At 42.2% G+C, this 14,640-nt stretch overlaps 1 protein-coding gene across 2 annotated transcripts in view; it reads right to left on the minus strand.

Moving 5' to 3' along the window:
- Positions 1-14,640, minus strand: part of Stk4 (serine/threonine kinase 4) — a 91,960-nt gene that overhangs the window by 46,739 nt on the left and 30,581 nt on the right. For both annotated transcript variants that reach the window (XM_036184482.1, XM_036184483.1), the window contains exon 9: positions 14,286-14,472. In XM_036184482.1, coding sequence (XP_036040375.1) covers positions 14,286-14,472 — 187 coding nt within the window. The remainder of the gene's footprint in view (positions 1-14,285; positions 14,473-14,640) is intronic.

The following is a 14,640-nucleotide window of genomic DNA, read 5'->3' on the forward strand; positions in this document are numbered from 1 at the left end:
CATTAAAAATATCAAAATAATATCTCCTAGGAGAATATAACAAAACTAGTTAAAGTAGCAACATTTGCTTTCCTCCTATTTCAATTATTTACTTGACAACAACAGCCCTTCACAACTCCCTTAAAGATTCCTAATATGGCCGGGTGGCGGTGGCGGTGGCGGTGGCGGCGGCAGACAACTTTGATCCCAGCACTCGGGAGGCAGAGCCAGGCAGATCTCTGTGAGTTTGAGGCCAGCCTGGTCTACAGAGTGAGTTCCAGGAAAGGTGCAAAGCTACACAGAGAAACCCTGTCTCGAAAAACAAACAAACAAACAAAACAAAACAAAACAAAAGATTCCTAATGTGTTTAGAACTAAAGAACTATTCTTTGTCTCTTTGAACAACTAAGCATCACAAACAAGAAATCCTAACAATGTCCTTTGCTTTCATCATGTGCTACCAAAGCCAGGGACCTGATCATCCCTGACATGACTCAGAATTCAGAGACCGCCCCCCTAAACAAAAAACTATGCTTTATAATCTAATCACATATTCAGACATAAGCTGGGAATGAAAGTCATACTTTTCTTCGGAATTTAATCATAGCTAAACAATCAGTCAAAGTTTACATACACCATATTACCAAAGAGGTAAAGATGATTTCAGGGTTTTATTTTGGGGGGTTGGGTGGGAGGATTATCTGGGGATGTAGTGTGTAAAGCCCAGGGCTTTGTGCACGCTAGGCGAGCCATTTACTGACTGAGCTATCTGTAGCCCCCAAAGATGATTTTGGAAATAGCCCAACAGACTAATTACTAGCCTAGGGATTTTGTGCACATTTCACCACGGTTCTCTTTTAACTGAAAGAGTCCCTATCCCAGAGGGTACAATGATTTAAACTTCTGGTCTTGACTATAGATAGCCAGCAGAGACTTTCAAAATCTTCTGTATTCAGTGTTAATAAATTTCAGTGAGCTTCCCAGGAGTAAACACCCCACGGAGGGGTACTAGTCAGCAGCTGTCTTAGCTGAGGCCTTCACACAAGCCAGCCCAGCTGCTAGTGTGCCAGCTGACCACAGATCTGAGCCAAACAGACCGGACCAAAAGAAATATCCAAGTGTAAACTTTTGCTAACCTACAGAATCAGGCTTTCAGTAAACTAGCTACTATTTAATCCACTCAATGTTGGAGTAATTCGTTCTGCAGCAAAAGCTAAATGATTTAGCCATCCTGTCTCCCTCCCTACCCTGCTCACTCACACACCACCTTAGTCCACCACAGCTTTCCCTTAGAAACCCAAGGGCAGTTCCACCAACACTGCTACTAAACACCTGAGTTTGAGGCTTTCACGTGACTTTGATCCCTACTTCCTGACCACCACAGAAGGTACAAACAAAGAAGGCTTGTACATGCTAGAAACCCGCCCAGTGCCACACTTCGCACAATTGGATTTTCACTAAATCCTTGCAGGATCTTTTGAAGGACTGTGACTCCTGTTTTACAGATGTGACATTTGCCTGAGATTTTATAGTTATGACAACAAAAACTGATGTGAACGTCAGGTTTTAAGCCTGGTGAGTTGTACCTCATAAAGTGAGTTCTCTAAAACCAAAATGAAGATTCTTGACATGTTAGCACTGCCATTAAGTGCAGAAAGAGTGAGTGAACGGAATTTGCCCAGGAACCTTATCTTTGACCCATTCTTTCAGCAACCTTGAGCTCGATGGTCAAATGCAGAAAAGTAGCCTGTCAGAATTGAAAAGCATAAGAGCATCACTCCCAGCTGATTAAAGGTGAGGCTGTCCTGTCCTCTCCTCTCCTCTCCTGCTCCCAGGCCTTCGGCTGGTCAGGGGACATTTTGTTTCAATTTGAACTAGAGTATTTTTTCAGATGTATCACAGGAAATGAACACATTCAGCTGAATGATAATATGGGAAACCTGAAGCCACAGGGAGAATGGACTGGACAAACCATGAAAACAGCCATATCTTGCTTTGATTCTTTTATCCAATACAGGAAATAAATGTTCTACTATACTATGGTGTCCTACTTCTCTGTAAGCCCCATTTATCAACTGAATGGACAACCTGTCTAAACCCACAGGAAAAGAGGGAAATGATGCGCACCTGTGCCTTGTCTCTCTGTTCCTTTGAAAAATGTTACATAAAAGCAAAAGAAATTATCCAAATGTCTCCAAAAACAAAAACAAAAACAAAAACAAACAAAAAAAAAAATTAAAAACTGGTGGTGGTTGGACAACTCTGCAAACATACTAAAAGTCACTGTAGACTCTAAATGAGTAAACGGCATACATTTATAACCCATAAAATGGTTCATAAATTATGTCAATAACTCAATCTTGAAATAAATCAACAAGACCTTCCTCTAAGGTGTGCTCTATTTCTGGATTTCTGAGAACTACAAAAGAATGCAGGGATGGGCATGCTAGACAGGAGCTTACCCAAAAAGGGGAGTTTACATCTTCTTTGGGGTGACCATCTATCCATCCCAAACCTTCACTGTCAAACTAACTAACCCACAGTGGTCAACCTAGCCTTTCCTTAATTCCCACAATAACTTCTTCTTCTTCCTCCCGTCCCCGTCCCCCCCCCCCCCCCCCCCCGCCCCGAGACAGGATTTCTCTGTGTAGCTTTGAGCCTTTTCTGGAGCTCACTCTTTAGCCCAGGCTGGCCTCGAACTCACAGAAATCCGCCTGGCTCTGCCTCCCGAGTGCTGGGATTAAAGGTGTGCGCCGCCACCGCCCGGCCCCACAATAACTTCTTTTTATCTAAATAGTAATTAATTCTATTCAAAGTAAACAACTGGGCACAGGCCTCCATTTTCTTCTGGGATCCATGCATAAATATTTGCAAGACAAAAACTCCAGCAATGCCTCTAAAAATTAAAATAACGTAGTATAATGTAAATGCATGCATAGGGGGGTGAATTTTTTTTTAATCTAACATTTATTGTACATGTGGTTTCTGGTTTTGTTTTTGTTAAGGAGCATCTATGGGTTTCAGATGTATCAAGTGACTTAATTACATAAAGTCCATATAGCCATAAATGTTTGAATGGTCTTAAAACCACTAAGAACCACAGGGTGTAAGCTGCCCTGGAGCCCAGAAAAACATTCTCCCTGGTAAACAGCTTGGGCAAATGCATCTGTGAACTGACTTGCGTTCCAGACAGTGGCTCACAAGCCATCCTAACGCTAATGAGCTGATATGGATTACAAGAGAAAGTCTAGCTCCAAAGTCCAAGGCCTCCAGCTAGAGCACTAGGGACAGCCACCGGAAAAGACAACAGTCACCAATGAAGATGATCAACACCTTGGTACTGTAAGAATCTCCTGAGACTGCGTCTCACCTTTCCTGGCCAGAGTGTCTTCAAACACCCCCTTAACAACAGTGTCAAGTTCAAACTGCTTATTGGGTACTCAAAGTCCTTTTAAAAGCTGACCGATGCCCACGTCTGTTTCAGTCAACCTCAATGTTCAATACATACTGCCCACATTGCTGCTCTGCACCTGCCTGGAGTATTCTCCGTGGCTATCACAATCAAAGTCTTTACTATCCTTCTTACAAACTCTTTAACCTTTTTCCATAACTCATCCAGCCTTTCACCAAGTGATTTGTTACCTTCAGATGCAGAGGGCCTCTCTCAGCTACTCAAGTCACTACCGAATTCTACCCAGTACAAAGCGCTGGAGAGAAGAGTGACATCATGTGCAGCTCTGGTAGTGGTAAAGAGACGCCATCTTACGTTTCTAACCTGCAGGCTCCCTGTCAGCAGTAAATGTCCCATTTGGGCTCTGCACATTACACAGCTGTGGCACACAGTAAGTATCTAGGAAGCATCTCCTGGATCACAATGGATAGTTGTTGTTTTTTTAACAAATATTGAAAATGAATTTCTTAGCACAGACATGCTTACAGAAAATCATCTACTTTTCCTTATAGATCCACTGAAATTAGGATTACAGTACATCTCCATTTCTTTCTAAGCAAGAGCCAGCAGGTCAGAAGAGCTTAAGGCACTGGAACTAGAGTACTATTGGATCAAGCTATCTACCTGTACCGCTTACACCAACAGCCAAAGCCTAACTTCTGGATTCACTCTCCTTTCTGCTCACTACTATTGCACCGCTGCCCTCTTTGGAAAAATGTACTGCCTCGTGGCTATTCTTGGCTCTCCTCTGATGAACAAAACCACACTGGAGTAACTTATATTCCAAAAACTATAGGCCTTGAGCCCATCACCCAGGTCACATGGAGATCTGGTCCTTTCACATCCTAGTATGTGGTCTGGCTGGGCTCTCTGAGTGAATATTTAGGCACCAAGAGTCTGTGTTTTCTGGCGCATCCCAAAGAAACGAAGAATGTTAATCATTTCCAAAGATAAAAGTGAGCCCGACATGTGGACACAATAAGAGAAACTGCACAAACAATTAGGAGTCAGTTTCCATTCTGGAAGGATGACCTCCAGTTATCTGTGACACTGTGAGAAAAGTTTAAACCCAGGGTGTCTGCTTCTCTACTGTAAAGCTCACCCAGGAGGGAACCTCTTCTGAAAAGCAGTTCCCCAGGAGACTGCCTTTCAGGGATGGGAATGAAGACAGCCAGTAATAAACGCCAGTGCTAAGATCGGGGTCAGAAGCCTCATAAAAGAGGGCTCATGGGACCCAGAGCCTGGCCTTCTTTAAATCTGCCATCTTGTATATTGAGCTGTTTAACTCGTTCTCAAAATAACTATCATCTCATTGCCAGGGAACTTAATTCTCAATCTCTCTCAATCTCTCTCAACCTCTCTCTCCCTCTCCCTCTTTCTTTCTTGCTGAATAACTAAATGCTTATTATAACACTTTCATCTCTGAGCATTTAGATACTAAGTATTTTATATGTAGCACCTTATATTAGTTTGCAAAACTGCAAAATAAAACTTCTTGTGCCCTATTTTTCTAAAGGTTTAGGAAATTGAAGGTCAAAAGGGAAACAGCCTCCCTAAGGAGACTTCATCTATGAGACCCAGAAATATATATACTCCAAGCCAAAGACTGATTCCAAAAATCATTCCACTATTTTTCTTTCTTTTCTTGCCCTCCTTCAGAAACAAAACTGCAAAGGAAACTAAATTATTGTAGGGTTTCACTCTGGTCATGTAACAGCACTAACACTATCCAGAACTTTCCTATGGTGCCAATTCAGAGGGCCAGGTACACACAAGCACTGAGTTTTCTGATAAGTTTTGAAGCAATCAGAAACTAGACAATAAAGCTACTGTTGTAAAAAAGAGCGCTCAGACACAGGCAGGCTTACACTCTGATTACCATACTTGCCAATGCTATCCTCCAAGACAGAGACAGGAAAACAGCACAAGGATGTGTTAACAGCCTCCTTCAGGCACCCGCAGGTGGGAAGAAATGGGCTGGGAGTCAAGAATTTCTCTGGGAGGCAGCTCTGATCTGCATATCTGACAGTGCTGAAGTGAAATTTTTTCAACAGGAGCCTGGCCTTTGGTTTTAAAGGAGGAAACATAGCCACAACAGATGTCCTCAGTCACAGAGCTTCCTGAACTCAACTATGCTGCTTGGCTTTAATATTCTATTCCAAACAGACTAGTGTAGCTATTGCTCTAGGGAGCGAATTAGAATGCTGGGAAGCAAGTGCAAATTTTAGGAAGAAATCACCTCGTGCTCCTCAGTTCACAGGGTCTAACGGGAAAGGCCTGAACCAGGAACAAGAACTTAGTAAATACCATTTCCCTTCTACCTCCACTGCAAATAAACCTGGAAAGGAGGAGAGGGCAGTTTATGTGGACACGTAGAGAGGCAAGGCCACATCAGTGCAGTCACCAAGCACTGGTGTCGAATCTTCAGCAAACAGAACTTTTCAGAACTGATAGGCTTAGACCTGGCATTTCCTCGTACCAGGCGAAAGCATGCACCTGCTAAATTAACAAATTAAGTCTACTAGCTATACATTCCTGTACCAAACAACTGGAAACACGCATTCTTAGGCTGGCAAGATGACCCACTGGGTAAAGGCACTAGCTATGCAAGCTTGTTGACCTGAGTTGAATTCTCAGAACCCATAAAAGTTGTCCACTGACTTCTACATCATTGCTTCATGGCATACATACACAGAGCTTTTAAACATTTTCAAAAGAAGAAAATACAATCTTGCTAAAGCACACAAAGACTATTTGACAAAAATTCACAACAAACATGCCAAGCCACAAATGTCTCAAAAAGTACCAAAGAACTGTTACCACATAGACCATGTTTTTTAATCTCAATTCTCTGTAACTGAAATGGGCAGTTTTAAAATTTCACACCCGTAGTTTTGAAAAAAGCACTTCTGAATAATTCACAGGCATAGCAGCAGTACACGCCTACAATTTCAGAATTCAAGAAGCAGAGACGAGGGGATCTGAATTTGAGGCCACCTGGGTTCCATGGCAAGTTCCAGGCTGGCGGCAGATACACAGTGAACAAAACTCTGTTTCTAACAAACAAAATGGTCATCAGAGCTTCTGTGCAGCTCCATGGAGAATATCTGAGCAGCGTGATGAGGTCCCTGGGCTCAACGCCTGGCACAAGAGGGTAGAAGGGAAGGAAACAGAGAGCACATGTACCATGTGCACAACAGAGTGATGCTGAGCCACAGATAAGGGAAAAGCTATGTCAACCCGATTAGTAAGCAGGAAAATCCAACCGCAAAATAGTAAAGCCAGAGGTAAAAGAACTGTAGTCTAAGGAGGAGCCCTCATGATTCTGTTTCACAGTCAGACTCGGTATAAAGATAGTAGAAGACTTTTCTCTAGGGTGAACAACAGGACGAGAAGAGGCACTGCTATTCAAACTATACTAGAGCTCCGAGTAGACCAGAAAAAAAGGTGCACGGATCACAAAGGGAAAAAACTAAGGTCATAATTCACAGGCAAGGCCTTCTCTATAAAAAATAAAAAAGGAAACTTACAAATTCCTAATCTCACAGGATAAGGAAAAGCTACCCACCGAAAAACATCAACAATTCATCTATAAAAGTAAAACAAGGTCTGTGAAAACTTGTGTTGGGATTTTGATGGGGAGTGCATCAAATCTGTGGATTGCTTTTGGCAAGATGGCCATATTTACTATGTTAATCCAACTTATCCATGAACATGGGAGATCTTTCCATTTTCTGATATCTTCTTTAATTCTTCAAAGACTTGAAGTTTTTGACATACAGGTTTTTCACTTGCATGGTTAGAGTTAAACCAAGATATTTTATATTATTTGTGGCTTATTATAAAGGGTAATATGTCTGATTTCTTTCTCAGCCCATTTATCATTTGTATATAGGAGAGCTACTGATTTTTTTTTTTTTTTAGTTAATTTTATATCCTGCCACATTACTGAAGGTGTTTATCAGTTATAGGAGTCCCCTGGTAGAATTTTTGGGGGTCACTTATATATATACTACCATATCGTCAGCAAATAGTGAAAGTTTGACTTCTTCCTTTCCAATTTGTATCCCCTTGATCTCCTTTTGTTGTCTTATTGCTCTAGCTAGAACTTCAAGGACTATATTGAATAAATATGGAGAAAGTGGACAGCCGTGTCTTGTTCCTGATTTTAGTAGAATCACTTTGAATTTCTCTCCATTTAATTTGATGTTGGCTGTCAGCTTGCTGTAAATTGCCTTTATTATGTTTAGGTATATTCCTTATATTCCTGATCTCTCCAACACCTTTATCATGAAGGGGTGTTAGATTTTGTCAAACGCTTTTTCAGCATCTAATGAGATGATCATGTGGGTTTTTTCTTTCAGTTTGGTGGATTTGGTGGATTACATTGACAGATTTTCATATGTTGAACAATCCCTGCCTACTTGATCATGTGTATGATTTCTTTAATGTGCTCTTAGATTCCGTTTGCCAATATTTATTGAGTATTTTTGAATCAATGTTTATGATGGAGATTGGTTTGTAATTCTTTGTTGCATCTTTGTGTGGTTTGGGTATCAGAGTAACTGTAGCCTCATAGAAAGAAGTTGTCAATGTTCCTATTATTATGTTCCTAATAGTTTCTATTATGTGGAACAATTTGAGGAATATTGGTATTAGCTCTTCTTTGAAATTCTGCCTGAAACCATCTGGACCTGGGCTTTTTTTGGTTGGAAGACTTTTAATAACTGTTTCTATTTCCTTAGGGGTTTCAGATCTATTTAAATTGTTTATCTGGTCTTAATTTAATTTTGGTACATGGTACCTATCAAGAAAATTGTCCATTTCTTTTAGACTTTTCAATTTTGTGGAGTACAGGTTTTTGAAGTATGACATTAATAATTCTCTGGATTTCCTCGGTGTCTGTTATGTATCCCTTTTCGTTTTGGATTTTGTTAATTTGGATATTCTCTCTCTGCCTCTTGGTTAATTTGGATAAGGGTTTGCCTATCTTGTCAATTTTCTCAAAGAACCAACTCTTTGTTTCATTGATTCTTTGTATTGTTCTCTTTGTTTCTATTTTGTTAACTTCAGCCCTCAGTTTGATTATTTCCTGTTGTCCACTCCTCCAGGGTGTGTTTCCTTCTTGTTGTTCTAGAGCTTTCAGGTGTGCTGGTAAGTTGCTAATATGAGATTTCTCCAAATTCTTTATGCAGGCATTTAGTTCTATGAACTTTCCTCTTAGCACTACTTTCATAGTGTCCCATAAGTCTGAAAGAACAATATTCAACTTCATATGGAAAAACAAAAAATCCAGAATAGCTATAGCAATCCTGTACAATAAAGGAATTTCCAAAGGCATCCCTGACTTCAAGCTCTACTATAGAGCTATAGTAATAAAAATAGCTTGGTACTGGCATAAAAACAGACTCGTGGATCAATGGAATTGAAGACCTTGACATAAATCCAAACACTTATGAACACCTGATTTTTGACAAAGAAACCAAAATTATACAATAGAAAAAAGAAAGCATCTTCAACAAATGGTGCTGGCATAACTGGAGGTCAACATGTAGAAGACTGCAAATTGATTCGTATCAACTGCCCTGCACAAACTCAAGTCCAAGTGCATCAAAGAACTCAACATAAATCCAGTTACACTGAACCTGATAGAAGAGAAAGTGGGAACTAAACTGAACACATTGGCATAGAGACTACTTCCTTAATATAACACCAACAACACAGACACTTAGATCAACAATTAATAAATGGGACCTCCTGAAATTGAAAACCTTCTATAAGGCAAAGGCCACTGTCAATAAGATAAAATGGCAGCCTACAGAATGGGAAAAGATCTTTGCCAACCCCACATCTGATACAGGGCTCAAGAAACTAGACATCAAAACACCAAATAATTCAAATAAAAAATGGAGTACAGATCTAAACAGAAGTCTCAGCAGAAAAATCAATGCCCCAGACCCACCAGCGGGAAGAGAATCAACTGCTCCAGTTGTCCTCTGACCTCCATGTGTGCACACACACACACACACACACACACACACACACACACACAAAGACAATTTTTGAAAATAAATTTAGTAGCTTAATAAAATACTTCAGAATGCTAGTCTGGCTGAGGAGACAGCTCAATGCATTAAGGGTTTGCAGACAGATGACCCAGGAGAGACTGCAGAATCCCTGGGCTCAGTGGCCAAGCAGCCTGGCCTACTTGCTGAATTCTAGGCCAGTGAGAGAGAATCAGTCTTAAAAACCAAGATGGGGCTCAACAGTTAAGAGCATGTTCTGCTCTTCCAGAGGACCCATGTTTGGTTCTAACACTTACATCAGTTGACTCACAATCAAACACGTGTCCCTCCAGTTTCAAGGGATCCAAGTCACTGACTTCTTGAGGCATCTGTACTCAAGTGCACATACCCACACATATACACCTAATTTTAAATACTAAAAATAAAATATGGTATAACTTTTCCCCAAAATCAGTTCTGCACATGAGTTGTTTTGTTTTGAAATCCTATTCCATTATTTGGTTGGGACAGCTTAAACTGATGCCATTTTAAAAGCTGTGTGTGGCACTGTGCTGAAGAATGACAGAGTTTACTAGAAATCTGAGAGGAAAAGACACTGTGCTGAGGGGCTGACTCAGACTTCAACTCTGCCAAGTGTCCAATCTCCTAACTAAATGAAATAAAGGCAATGCCCTAGTGTTGCTGTGGTAACTCAAAATAGACTCAAAGTAAAGGTGAGGATGGAGAGATGGCCGAGCACTTAACTGGTTGCTCTTGCTGAGGACGGAGGTTCAATTTTCAGCACCTACATGGTGGCTCATAGTAACTACAGTTCCAAGAGATTCAACAACCTTTTCTGATCCCTGCAGGCACTAGACACATGTGTGCACAGACATGCATACACAGACAAAAGCACCCAAACACATAAAATAAATATACATATATACTTAAAGGTAAATAATAGCCTTGATCCAAAAAGAAAGGGTATGTAAACATGAATGGGAACACAATTTCAATTCATAGCTTAATACAGAGCTCCCTCTGCTGGCACAGAGGAAGTACAACAATCCCAATACTGACAATTCACACAGGAATTTGACCTTCACTTTTGCGATCAAGAGAATTTCTTCTAGAATCCTCATTCAAAAATAACAGAATAGGCCTGGCGGTGGTGGTCATGCCTTTAATCACAGCACTTGGGAGGCAGAGCCAGGTGCATATCTGTGAGTTTGAGGCCAGCCTGGTCTACCGAGCAAGATCCAGGACAGGCACCAAAACTACAGAGAAACCCTGTCTCGGAAAAAAAAAAAAAAAAAACAACCCCAGAAGTCTGCCCTGCACATATTCTACAGACTAACAAGAATTGCCAATATGTTTTCAGACAAGTACAATTAGCTAATGTTCTCTCTCTTCATATATTAGCTAAGGGCTGGAACTGTACCTAATGTTTTTGTATACACAGTATTCTATCTATAAATACCATGTTTGGGAAAATTATTGAATATAATTTATTATTTTCTTGGGCCTGGTTCCTAGCAGTGGAATTTACAGGGTCAAAGGTTTGACCTTTTCTTTTAAGATTTAGTTTTAATTATGTGTACATAGCAAGAGGTCTGTTTATATGTGAGTACAGGTGTCTGCAAAGTCTAAAAAGGATACTAATCCCATGAAGCAGGACTTACAAGTGGTTATGATATGGGTGCTGGGAACTGAACTCAGGTCCTCTGGAAGAACAGCAAATGCTCCTAACTGTGGGGTGATCTCTCCAGCCCCAAATCTGAACTTTTTAAATGCCTGATACACAAGGCACTCCAGAAGTTTTATCAACTTATGAATCTACCACTAACATTACCATTCCTTTATAGTCTCAGGGACAATGAATCTGAGCCCCTAATCAGACAAAGGGAACTATGTTGCCTTTGAAAACAAGAGGCTAGTGGTTACCTTGCAAACCATGACCTGGAAGGTGAAGAGCAGAGGAGACGTTGAGAACCCTGCCCTGCAAATGTCCCTCTCAGCCATAAGAAGCTATCCTGAGTTCCTCAACTCACCAAGCTGTTGGTGAGGCTCTGTGGAAAGGGCTCCTTCTGCCGGAGTACCTCCACCTACTTGCCTGCTGCCAAGCCTACAGCCTTTCTTTCTAAAGGAGCCCCAGTACAAGTTAAATACCCTTCTACTATACTTTGACAACACCCTTAGCTTACCCTGATATTAGAACTCATTTCATTCACTGAACTTGATGGCATCTGGGATCAACTAAGAGATACAATGAGTAGTCAGTCTGTGAGGGCATTTATGAAAAGGACTGACTGAAAAGAAGTCTCTCCCTGAGAGGGGATAGCAACACCTAACAGCTCAGATACAGAAAGGTCTGAGACAAAAAAACAGTCTTGCTTGCTAGCCTGTCTGGGATTCTTAATAACACACCTGTCCCTGCTGCTGCTGCTACTGCAGCAGCCACTGTCCCTGCCATCCCTACTGGCATTAGACTCTAGTTTCTTGGGTTCTTCAACATGGACTAAAGACTAGTCCATGGAAGACTCTCCAGGATTCTTCCAGGCCCTCAGGACCAGGCTGAGACCAACCACTAAGACATTCAGCTTTGTGGACTGAGCAGCTATCCCGTCCTTAGCTCTCCAGTCTGCAGCCAGCCACTGTTGGACTATCCAGACTCTACATGTAAGCCATTCCAGTCTGATCCCTTTGCTTCGGTTTAAAGCCCCAGGTCTGTTTGATAATCTTTTTCTTTCTTTCTTTTAATTGTGCACCCTCCCTAGAGATCAAACCCAGGGCTTCACATGGCACCAGTCAAGTGTTCTACTAGCCAACGGGCTTTCTCTGTCGGTAAAGGAACAGACAAAAAATACTTCAGGCCATGAAGGCAACAGTCTTTCACAGGTTCTCAACTCAGCCTTTTCAGTACAGAGGCACCAGCAGCAACAAAGGAATGGCCATGGCTGTGCTCCAGTTGAGCCTTACCACCAAAAGTGGGAGGCAGACCAGACTGGCCTAGACTGGTTTGCTGATCCCTGGATTACAAGGAAGACTTAACTATTCTAAGTGGAGGCTGAAGGTAGAGCTCTACAGAAGACTAGCACACGTGGAGCCTAGAGTTTGATCCCTTGCATGGGGGTAGAAAGTTAAAGGGGAGAAAAGAAGATGACCAACGAGACCCGGGCCTTTAAACAGACCTATACACCTCAGTTATCAGTCTGTACTCTCAAGTTATTACCTCTGTGTACTCGGGGTAGAGTGCAGGACTCTGAAGTCAAGAGCTGAACCCAGGAATAAAGTCAATCACAGGAAGATCAGCCAGCAGAGGAAAGGCAACCCCGGGTCTGTGGCACACACCTAAAACCCTAGCTACCTGGGAGGCTGACGCGAGAGAACGAACCACTTTGAGGCAGGCAAGCACTAGAAATAGTTTAGTAACCGGGACTCCATCTCGTTTCACTTGGCAACCTGGGAAGGTCCTTGACCTGCACTTACTATTCACACGCACCACTCTCTGAAAAATGCACCTAGCAACCTGTTGGCAACTTAGGACCCCCATCTGACCAGGGTACACACACACCCTACACTGAACAATGGAATAGGTTTCTCCTTCCCTTAACAACCATCAAACTGACAAACACTATGCAATCATATTCTTCTCGTGTCCAAGCACAAGACAAAAAAGACAAATCTGGCCTGAACTAGTTTTAGTGTGTCCTCACATGAACTTCTAGGGAGGCAGGACTCTCCTATAACTCTGCTGCATTATAGAAAGACGCATGCACAGCAGTGGGGAAATGATCATATAAACTAATCTATTAATCAAAACAACAGAACCACCCAAACTACTTCCCTAGAAACCAGTCCCTCCTTCCTCTCGGCTCCCACAAAAAGAAGCCTCCTCAGGCAGTAACTGCCTTCCTGCAGCCTACCGCTCTCCTGCAGTGTATTCTCACCTGTGCTTTGCCTAAATAGCTACCTCTGCAGTCTCTGTGGGCTTTTATTTCATTTCTGAATCCAATGACAACAACCTGAAACACGAGGCCAGACTCTGATCACAGGCACCAGCTTGAGCCCAGAAGTTTGAGAGAAGCCTGGGCAACACACTAAGACCCTGTCTCAAAAGACAGAAGCAGTGGTGGGGTGGAGCTCATTGGCAGAGTGTTTGCCTAGCATGTGTGAGGCTCAGGGGTCTAGTCCCCACAAAGAAAGTGAAGGGGGAAATAGGCAGGGTAGTGGGGTAAGAAAAGGAGAGAGAAGAAAAGAAGCAGCAGGGTGGAAGAAAGGAGGAAGAAGGAAGAGAGAAAAAAGAAAGGATACTTCTGAGAAGACTTGACAGAATTTTTTAAACTGCTCAATTACCTTTGACTGACTGTCTTAGTTAAACAGACACTATCAAGTTAGGTGGTGGTGCACGCCTTTAATCCCAGCACTCAGGAGGTAGAGGCAGGTGGATCTTTGTAAGTTTGAGGCCAGTCTGGTCTACAGAATAAGTTCCAGGACAGCCAGGACTATTTCACAGAGAAATAAAAAAAATTTAAAAAAATAAACAAATAAATAAAAAACCCACAGCATTTCAAATTTCGTTCCTAATTGAGATGAATTATGTATCAAAACAATGTATCTGCCCTCCTCCGGGGAACTCTTCCATCATGAAAGGATAGCCACTGGGGATCAAAAGCAGACCCCTTCCCACAACCCCCTGCTCACACAGCCCTCCAACGGCCTCCTGCTGAGCGTCTCTCCTCCTGACAAGCACTTAGCTAGGGCGACAGAACAGAACAACAGGCCCGAGACAAAGACAGCACAGACCAGGAGAACCCGTCCCTGGAGCAGTCAGTGTGACAGAGCCTCACTTTTCATAGTTCCTTCCTCTTCCTCGTCCTCCGTGTTGATCACCATGGTGCCCAGCTGTGACGGCAATGTGTCACTGTGCTCAATCATAGTATTGGCTCCATCGCTCATTGTACTGGCTACTCGCACGGTGCCCATCTCATCACCAGCGGCTCGAACCATTGTGCCAGAATCCATCTCATCCTCCTCCTACAAGTGAACAAATTTGTTCAAAGGATTGCTAACTTTCTGAATTACTGTTACCCATCTTGGTGCAAACATTCCTGGATTTGACACTTCTCTAGGTTGTATACATACCTTGGAAGCTGAAAAGCACACATTTAACAGGAGATGATCATAAAGTCACCCATGTGACAA

The sequence above is a fragment of the Onychomys torridus genome, chromosome 4 (assembly GCF_903995425.1).
Source record: "Onychomys torridus chromosome 4, mOncTor1.1, whole genome shotgun sequence".
Lineage (NCBI taxonomy): Eukaryota > Metazoa > Chordata > Mammalia > Rodentia > Cricetidae > Onychomys > Onychomys torridus.